The 9,959-nt window shown below is 41.8% G+C and overlaps 2 protein-coding genes across 8 annotated transcripts; one reads left to right on the top strand and one right to left on the bottom strand.

Moving 5' to 3' along the window:
• The first annotated feature begins 313 nt into the window (after positions 1-313).
• LOC120810871 (tumor necrosis factor receptor superfamily member 5) lies at positions 314-5,437 on the top strand. Of its 2 annotated transcripts, none has more exons than XM_040165842.2 (8): positions 314-961; positions 1,057-1,823; positions 2,148-2,289; positions 2,367-2,492; positions 3,979-4,131; positions 4,502-4,543; positions 4,620-4,724; positions 4,853-5,437. In XM_040165842.2, the coding sequence occupies exons 3-8, from the start codon at positions 2,148-2,150 to the stop codon at positions 4,951-4,953; spliced, it is 669 nt and encodes a 222-aa protein (XP_040021776.1). In that variant the 5' UTR covers positions 314-961; positions 1,057-1,823; the 3' UTR covers positions 4,954-5,437. The 2 variants fall into 2 exon arrangements, with proteins under 2 accessions (XP_040021776.1, XP_077951096.1); XM_078094970.1 differs by having other exon boundaries at positions 4,662-4,724; positions 4,853-5,087.
• On the bottom strand, positions 5,349-9,564 carry LOC144389601 (uncharacterized). Of its 6 annotated transcripts, none has more exons than XM_078094964.1 (11): positions 9,346-9,564; positions 9,133-9,247; positions 8,940-8,991; positions 8,562-8,672; positions 8,231-8,371; positions 7,598-7,694; positions 7,331-7,389; positions 6,673-6,789; positions 6,447-6,469; positions 6,255-6,360; positions 5,349-6,032 (listed from the first exon to the last, which is right to left on the bottom strand). In XM_078094964.1, the coding sequence occupies exons 1-11, from the start codon at positions 9,435-9,437 to the stop codon at positions 5,755-5,757; spliced, it is 1,191 nt and encodes a 396-aa protein (XP_077951090.1). In that variant the 5' UTR covers positions 9,438-9,564; the 3' UTR covers positions 5,349-5,754. The 6 variants fall into 6 exon arrangements, with proteins under 6 accessions (XP_077951090.1, XP_077951091.1, XP_077951093.1 ...); XM_078094965.1 differs by having other exon boundaries at positions 7,598-7,691; XM_078094967.1 differs by having other exon boundaries at positions 7,598-7,691; positions 9,133-9,199; positions 9,346-9,547.
• Positions 9,565-9,959: the final 395 nt, after the last annotated feature.

Below are 9,959 nucleotides of genomic sequence, written 5' to 3'. Positions count from 1 at the left end.
TGCAACTAATATAATTCAACCAGAGAGGACAGAGTTCAGCCATTATGTGGAATTGGTATATTTCAAGCCAAATGAAAGAGAAAAAACATTCATTTTTGTTCCATTTCTGATTAGTTCGTCCGAACGGACCTCAACAGGTTTCCGACAAGTTCTAAACACAGTTTCGGTCAAGCAGACTGATACACAGAAACCTCTATAATCACGAGGTTTGCTTTGAGTCACTTCTGAGTGCTGAGTCATCTCTCTGCCAGTCACCACCGTAGTTTTGGTGTTTATGAGGCTTCATGATACTGCTCCACTCACCCTTGGGCCCGGTTCTGCAGTCGACGGACGGTCGAAGGATCAATGTTGTGAGAAGAGCGTAACATGAGCGCTGAATGTGGGACGTGCCGAGGTGAAGAAAGGCTGCCACTCAACGTCTAAGGATGTTGCTGAGGTGCCGACTCGTTTTCAAAGACAATTTTTTAAAAAAGTGTTCCTAAAAGCTCTCCACACTAAATGCGATTAGCTGTTTATCACCAAGCAATCGATTGCTTGGTGATAAACAGCACACTTTCTAACACTTCAATTTTTTTCTGCGACAATAGAAGACTTCCCCAAACACTCATTACTGCTACAATTTAGTGTCATCAGAACAAGGGGCAGATACTCATCTGTACTGCACGCATAAAGTACTACACACGGCAGGAAAATAGCAGTATTTCAATTCACGAGAAGTACGTTACACGCCACTACATCTGATCAGATCGTTCACAAAGCCATGTCTTCTTACCTGAAGCTCCGTCCCGGCGGGGCCACGCCTCCTACCTGTGTGGTGTGGTAGGGGCGTGGCTTCAGTCTGAAGCTTATTCAGACTCACATGCTCAGCTACAAAGTTGCCTTCAATCAACTAATCACCCTGCAGTATATCTACCCCGGGTTCCTCATCCACTCGTCGCCAGATCCTTGTCCAGCCTGCCTGGTAGTGACTGCGCTTGTCTGAGTGTTTTCTCAGCAATAGAAGTTTATTGTTGGTCTGCCCGCTTTTCCGCTGACCCTGTATTTGTGTCCTTTCAGTTATCCGTCCTCCCGGTCTGCCGGTCCCCGCCTGGATGTCCCTGCCATTCCCCACTGTCTCCATAGCTGCGTCCTTGGCAATAAACTAGTTTCCCCTGTACCTCCTGGTCTCTGCATTTGGGTCCGCCACCACATACCGTAACAAACTCTGTGTGAAGCGTGAGATGACTAATGTCACGTTTGGTTTGTTGACAGGTAACTGTCTTCATTCCTCACTCCTGTGTATGATAACGTTGCAGAGAAGCTCATCAGAATGATGTATGTTCCTGGTAAAATGATTATCCTCTCATCAGCTTTCTGTAAGAGCAAGTTGGGCGCTTGGAGTCAAATGAGTATTATGTACTGAAATGACCCTGCCGTGCAGGTGTAAGACAGAGGAAGAGACCGGTGTAAGACATACACAGAGAGAGGGAGAGAGAGAGAGAGACAGAGAGAGAGAGAGTGTCTGATAGAGTGAGAGAGCCTGAGCGGTTGTTTGCAGCCAAAGGAAAGATTTTTGAAGAAACGAGAGAGACGGTGCCCGTGGAAAGAACGTGGAGGCTGGAGGTCGTGTTTTGTGCACAGAGCCAGGGGGTCGCAGCAGAACACCGGCACAGGATGAGAGAGAGCAGCAGAGAGCAGGGACATTTCCCCAACTGCATCAAGATGTTAGGCTTTCACAATGAGTCATCCCTTTACCAAATATCCCCTGATACACTTCTGCTCCCCTGTTCAGTCTCCCACTCGGAGGGTCTCAGGCTACATCTCTTCTCACACTCTCGTCCACGGTAAGTAAGGGCTTTGATCTTTTCAACCGTAGCTGTCGGTGTGTTTAGCTTCCTGTAATCTTCCTTCCTCTAGGATGTAACATTTTTAAAAAAGCAGTTTATGTTAGTGCAGGGCTTATTTTACTCGTTCCTACGTTGTCTGATAAGTACTATATATTGTGATGTATATTTATTGTGACGTGAGAATACTACAAAGCGTCGGGCATCTTTTCTAAAGAAAACGTTTCCCTCTGTGTCTGTTTTGTGTATAAATCAAATCAAATAAATAACTGTTTTCCTCCACCTCACACCTCACACTTCTTTCTTTGCTTTTCTTCTTCACAGATGAAGCCAGACTGTTATTTTGTTTTTACTTTCCTGTTCAGTCTCTCCTTCCTTTCTCCCGTCTGTCCCATAAACTGCAATAAAACACAATATGCCTGGCCAATGGACGGACCCCAGCTGTGCTGTGACAAGTGCCCTCCAGGTACTGTACCACTACTCCTTTTTTAAATATATTTCATAGATTTAATGCAAATGAGTTATAATATTGTATTATTTCAGGGAAACATATGGTGCGGCGTCCAGATCGCACTTGTGGAATTGAGTGTCAGTCCTGCACTGGTCGCCGGTACACGGATGCTCCCAACGAGGAGCTGGGCTGCGAATTTTGCGAAAACTGCGATAAACGTGAGTAACTTCACAGCTTTTCTCTCATTGGCGGCGTGCCAAATATATATGCGAGACCCCGACTGTGACAATCCTACTTATGGACACGCAACTGAAACAGCCTTTGTGATATTACATGTTTTACAAGCCATATCTCCCAGACACACAATTGACATTACATTACATCACATGGCAATGAGCTGACGCTTTTTTCCAAAGCGACTTACAATAAGTGCATTCAACAATTTGAATAGGTGAATTAACCTGTTAACGGGTTATGATCATTAGTATAGAGATTACATCATTCTTTGAGCGTGATGTGGGTTGTGAGATGTGACCAGTCAAGTCAAGTCCGCCACAAGTCCGGAACAGCAGAACTGAAAGAAGATGTGCTGTTATTACTGAACTCTACTGTGTGTAGAGTCTGTCATGTTTGCTGATAGAGACCACGGGGGGGCACATATACGGAGGGGATTTCCCCTTATGTGTGTCATGGTGGGACACAGTCAAAGAGAGACTAAAAGGGGCCTGGGGGTCTGAGAAACTGCTGTAACCAGCTCAGAGGTTATTTGGGTGGGATCTGACCGCAGTACCAACGGTATAACAGCAGCACAGCCCACTACTTGCAGTGAAGACAAGAGGAGGTACAAAAGTTAAACCATTGTCTTGTCGGTGGAAAAATAAGAGAAAAACAGAAAAGACACTAAAATGTCGTCTCCTATGTTGTTACTCACGTCTCTGCTCCGCAACATGAGAGCAAAAACAGCTTGTTGTGCTTTTTTTTAAAGGTCACTGAGGAAAAAAACAAAGAAGTGTCAGAAAGTACATGTGATTGTTTTGACTTTTTACGCCGAGGGGCTCTCTTTACAGATGGTAATCAAAAGGTTAGCATGTGTTGATGCGATGTTAAAGTGCAGCTGTATTACAGTCTGACATTACGCTGGAGGGGACAACGGTGGGTGTTTAAAATGTCAAAAACATCCAACGGGTAAGCGGCCGTATGCCAATTAACAGCTATCGAAACTAATTCAGTCGGAAATGGTTCAACCCACACAAAATCCTCTGCTCTTGAATTACAACAATAATAGCAGTGCAATAGTTTTAACCAAGGCCCTTTAGAAATAGTCTTACGTTCGCAAAACGTATTGTATTGTATTGTTTATGCCTCCATGGGACTCATAGAAGTGTTCATCTCTTTGTTCATTTCTGAATTGGTATTGAAGTATGCACATTATTCTGCAAAGAAGGTAAAGTAAAAATGTGCTTTCACTGAGCAATAACGGTTGTGACAGTCTTTAAAGAACAGGTATCAAAAGAGACGATAACCGTTTTATGACACAAAACCAAAATCTGTACCTGCCCAGGTTGTGAGTCATTTCTCATTTTCTGATATATGTCACGTTTTACAGGCACCCGTTGTGCATATGTGTCACACATGCTAACTCAGAATTATGATTGACTTTGATCTTTTAATGACTACTGACTTTCGGTAATTTTTTGATCACAGCACACATGGAGTATCACTCGGAATGTAGCAGCACTCGTAACGCTGTGTGCAGATGTGAAGCTGGCTACAGATGCCAAGACGATCCCTGCAAACAGTGTGTGCCGATACCATCCACCACTACCACCAAACCCACACTCCCTCCATCCACTACAGGTACCCGAGAGTCAGCTGCAGCAGCACACCAGAAAGATGATTTTTAAAAATGAAAAACTTTTGTCTGATCTATTCAAATGTACAGTCTTGGCAGACTTCTCTAAAATAACAAGCAGACGTTTTGAAAAGTTTAAACGTTTTTCACGTTTCTACATATGAAACATGAAAAACTGTGAAACAAACTTAATATCAGGATGAATAGTTACCATAAAAATGGATCAGACACATCTGCTCTGCCTCAGCATCAGTTGGACAGCAACCAACATCAGCAACACGTGGTTGTGAATCTGGACTTTAAGGGACCTTGTGTCTGCACTGAGCCGATAACGTTTTTATTTTTTGATCTCTTCCCCTACATTCCTGAAACCAGGAGCCATCCCCACTCTCCGGACAACTTCTCAACCAATCAAAGGTAAGGGAGAGTTAAAAAAAAAAAAAAGTACTTCTCTGATGAGGCTTTATCTCAATCTTTCTAAAATGTCTTACAGAGACGGCGTGGTTCGTAGTAATAATCGCCCTCCTGTGTGCAGGGATCACGCTTGCTGCTGTTGCAAAAATCAAGCCCTTTATGCTGTGGATTAAATCCAAACACGGTTAGTAGGCTATTATAACGAGGCAGATAACCTGACACAGAACACGTTTTCATTCAAATCCAGTGATTATTACTTTCTATTTCAATTAAATCACAAAGACAACTTGCTCTTATTATTTTGTTGCTCAGGCTACATGTTGGCTAAAGATCCCCAACCAGCATCACCATGCTCCGAGGATGAGCAAGTATCAACCCCCATTCAGGAAGTTCTTGGGAAATGTGAAGTATGAGTTGAAGAGCCTGAACTTGATGAGCACATTATTATTATATGGGCAACGTGGCGACGGGGTAGAAAGGGTGCGCCGGGAACCACAAGGTTGGTGGTGTGAGTCCCTGAGCAAGACACCTAACTGCTAATGTAATGCAAGTTGCTTTGGATAAAAGCGTCAGCTAAATGATGTAATGAGCAGGGATTTGACATTTAGTGCAAAACATTTCTGTTGCTTTTGGACACTGATGACAAATGGGGGCAAACAGACACTGCAGTGATTGTACATACGCTTTAGGTTGTGCAGTATGTTGTCCAAATGCAGGTATGTACTATTGTACATGACAGATATTTCACATCTTCGTTTAGGTGTTTTTGTGTATATACACTTTTCAGATAATACATCAAATGTAAATGTTTTTAACATGAATTTCTACTTTCTTTATTGTGGATATAATAGTTGTAAAGTGCCTCATATATACAGAACATTAAACATTCAACTCTAATACTTGAAAGCAAGAAATTTATTAAAGAGTATTTATCTGATGTCCTAATAACTTACAAGGCAGATCACCCTCCAGCTTTTCTTCCCACAGTTCATGTTTTTTGTTGGTACTGACTGCATGTTTTCTTGGAACCTGGAGATAAAAATGGCTCTGCAGAGCACTGAGATTTCTTCACATTTTGCAAAAGGCGTGATGGATCGGCTCCACACTCCACACACGCTCCAACCATACGTGGTTTCACATCCTTTAAGACAACGTGTCTGTGATGAGCCTGGACGTAACCACCAACTGCAATCTTCTAGGGTTTTCAGGATGAATCATAGCTCTTCCTCTTTGGACATGTGGCAGTCCTTCCCCTGCTCCTGGGAGGGAAAGAACACGCTCTCAGTCTCTCCCCTCCACTCCTCTTTAGAGAGATGGGGACTCGGAGAAGAAGTGGGATGGAACACAGGACAGTATCTCTCTTCTTCTTCTTCTTCCTCACTATTCACTCTTTCGGATTTCTTCACGCATTCAGTGGTCGGTCCAGCTTGGCCTGTAAACTGACTCAGCAAGCTAAAGATGACTGTCCCTGGATTGTGGACATGGACCGGACCTACGGAGATTAGAACAAACAAAGAATGCACTTAAAGGGATGTTTTAATTGACCCATGGAGGTACATTGAAATATAGTTCACACAGTCAAACAACTAAAACAACTCTGAATAATTACAGTAACCCAGCTGCATCTTTTACATGTTTACGTTTTATTTTCATCATGACTCCACAGAGTGAGTCAAGCATTTCACATGAAAGTCTTTGTTTCAGTCTTCAGTACCCAGATTGGCTGTGGAAAGGAAGGATGGCTGCTGCTTTGCACTGAATGAGTCTCTGGGGATGTGATGAGTCGAGTCGTTTGACTTGTGAGAAGCATCTGCTCCTCCCTAAAGAACATGTCCGTTAGTTTGGTGCAAAAAAAAAAATATATATATATATATGATAGATAGTAGCCTGGAAATGAGCTACTTACCAGATTGCATAATTTTATAACAGCTGGAAAACAATAGATACATAGATGAAAAATAGAAAGTCAATTTTTTAGACATATCCACCAAAGATGCATCATGCATCAACATTCATTTGTTTTATAAAGAAAATAACAATCCATAGAGCTAATGATACATTCCTGGAAGCATTTCAGTCAATTGTAACGGGATCATAACGTTCAAGGATGTAAACTCGCTTGACAACATTACCTCGCTTGAAACATGTTTCACCTCTGGTGCTACAAACGAACAAAAGCATCCCAAGCGACGCGCATCCCACGGCAACCAATGGACACAAGATGGCCACCAGGTCATCGTTTGTCTTGTCTAAGGAAGAGAAACAAGACTTTCTTTGAGTCACTGCTAAATACAAATTTGCTCACAACGGAAATGTCGGCATGCTGATGTGAAGAAGGTCATATAAACCGGTTAGCCAACACAGCGAGTTGTCATCAGCGTATTATTGCTAATCATTAAGTACAGCTTTGGCTGAAGTTATTAGTTTTGCAGGTGGTTGTTTCTAAACTATATGGAGGTAGACTATTATGGAGTTAGATATTGTCCACAGTGATAAGCCAAATCCAGGGATATTATTTTCCAGATTTCATGGAAAATAATACAATATTTTCAGAGAAATTTCACTTCCTTCACAACCTTCTTGTTGTGTCGGAGGAAACGTAGCTGTCGGTAGAGTAAGTAAGATTCTCCATGAGTGAGTACCATGGATATATGTACCTGATTCCATAATAATCCAACCTTGTATTTAGTGAAAAGTAATCATCAAAGTCAGTCCATTACAATCCATAAGGCATTTCAGTCTATCACTGGAAATGTAACGTATTGTGCACTCTCCATATACCCGTCTCACCTTCACCGCCTCTGTGATGTGTATCATTTCCTGCCGGTGTGACTAACGGAGGGCCGCGCCTGTGTCAGATAAGGGTGAGGTGTTGAATATGTCAGCTATCTCAAACATGGGACCCAATGAACAGAGACAGACTGCAAAGCCACTGATGTCTGTACCGAATGCTAAAATAATCTGTATGAATGCATTGTGACATGAAAGCCCTGTCATCTAGAGTTCTTGGTTGCGTGGTATTAATTATGTACTTTATCTAAGAAATCCATAACATACTTGGGAGATTGGCTGGGTTTGTGGGAAGTGCTGTTGTTTCCTGAGGAAGCTGAGGGAGGTGTGTGTTTATCTTTGCCTGGAACAACAGCAGCTACTTCTGGTGAAAAAGGAAAAAAACAGACAAATATCTCACTGGTTAATCTTGACAATGGAATTTATTGCAACAAACTGTAGATATATATGACAAATGCTGCAGGTGTTTGAGTCACTCGTGGTTGTGTGCAGCTGCTTTTGAGGTACTAGAACGTGAGAATTTGTACCGAGTATAAACTAAACTTAAATTACTAGCATACGTTTTCACATTTTAAAACATGACAACCATAATTACTTTGCATATTAACATTTTACATTCTCATTCTTCTTGAAATAAAATAAAGAAAACATCCCTGTTGTGGAAGAGTAAAAACCTCTTATATTTAATGTATATATTTCCTTATTTGTAATTTAGCAATGTTTCATTATTTCTTACCAGCAACATTGAAGAGGTTTGTGGCCAATTCATAATACAGTGGTGCCAAAGGCTGCATACAAGTAGTAATGCTGTTATTCTAAATAAAAGGTTGTATTATTTGTCCGTGTTAACACCCCTTGTTAGGTGACAGAATTTAAACTCCTCCATTTCTTAGTATTTACCAGTTGTGGTAGTGTCCTGAATCTCACAGTATCTGCAGTTTTCCGAGTATGGGACCGTATCTGTGCAGCGGAAACCATCTTCACAGACGCACTTCACATCCGTCTTCCTGGTGCAGTTCTGAACCACCTTCATATGACCATCTGAAATGGTGGAAAACAGAGATTATTTTACAGATTTGTATCACAGGGAAGGGAGTAAGAACAGAAAAACAAAAAGCATATTTCCTTTCTGTTTTTTTGTAGGAACGTAACGTTCACATTGGCATCATCATCATCTTCAGTGATGGATCACGCCGTAATGTTGGGAAGCGAGGACCAATGGTTTCTTTACCTGGTTTACAGTCCAAGTAGCAAGGATGGCAGTTGTATTCATGGTTCGGACCAGATGTGTAGTATCCAGCAGGACAGGACTGACACTCTGTACAAGACTTCTGATAACTACCTGCCAGAACAAGAAGAAACAAATGAGGACAACCAGAGGAGCAGAGAAAGGCTGCTCGCCCAGAGCGCATATCAATGAAGGATGTGGTCGTACAGCACAAACTGTCTACGCTGCAGGCATCACTTTTCATCAAGATAAACAGAAACAGGAGGGAAAGATAGACACCATATGCCTCAGGGTTTTAGAGTGATTTTTAGACAATAAAATAAATGAGAAACAGACCAAAGACAGAAGTAGAAGATGCTATTGCACCTGATATCATCTTACCTGAAGGGCACATCTTGCAGCTTGGGCCAGGGGAATGCTGGGCCCCATCCGTCTGTTAACGCATTAACACAATCAGACACAAACCTCGATACTTGTTTATATATTTGTCACCCATGTATTATACTATAATCAAACAAGACTATTTCTTTGTAAAATGTTATTATTTTGTACTGTGGTTGAAGGACATCACTACCAGCGGAACTGAGAGCACCATCTTTGCAGATAACACGACGATCACGAAGCTTTGCATGGGGCCCATTCTATGGAGACCAATGCAGAGAACATTAAAACCAACCGTACAAAGTGATCTGTAGAAAAAAACACCAATAAAAGTTAAAAGCACCAAAACAATTTCTAGTCCTTTGAATAAGTGATAACCAATAAAATATTAACAAGAGATTTCTACCTTTGACAATAATGTGTCCTCTGTCCTCCTTCGATAACTTCAAGGTGTGACTCTTTCTTTCTCTCAGTCACTCTACCCGTCACTATTTCCATGCCCCGACACCTTCCTGTGTCTCGCCTACTGATCTCCGCCAGCGACCTGCGGTTCTGTTCACACGTTCAGCTGTCACATGGCGACCCAGCTGCGCGCACTCTGACTAACGCTCCGGCGTAAAAGCCTCATGACTTTCCGTTCAAACTGTAAAACCCTATGATAGTGACGACGGAGCAGACCATTTTGCACAGCAATTTGAATTTCTGATGACTGTACATTTTCCATTTCGTTAAAGTACATTACCAAGAATGGGTACAAAACAATCTTTAGTTAAATCAGTGGAAATAGACATTTCAATAAAAAAAGCTCAATTACTGCCTTGAAGATGAATTCCTCCGACCAGACAAGTTGCAAGTTCCATTCACGCCCCTCCAATTTCTCATCACTTCATAATTTAACCTGTTAGTTATTTCGGGAAAAAACTCACTGCAAACAATAAAATTGCATTTATAAAAAAAATCTGACAGGGCTCCGTGTCAACCGTTTCTGTTAATAATAATTAAACAGAGTATCTGTGCATT

Source organism: Gasterosteus aculeatus, chromosome 20 (assembly GCF_964276395.1).
Source record: "Gasterosteus aculeatus chromosome 20, fGasAcu3.hap1.1, whole genome shotgun sequence".
In the NCBI taxonomy this organism is placed as follows: domain Eukaryota; kingdom Metazoa; phylum Chordata; class Actinopteri; order Perciformes; family Gasterosteidae; genus Gasterosteus; species Gasterosteus aculeatus.
This window is presented reverse-complemented; position numbering and strand designations above follow the sequence as displayed.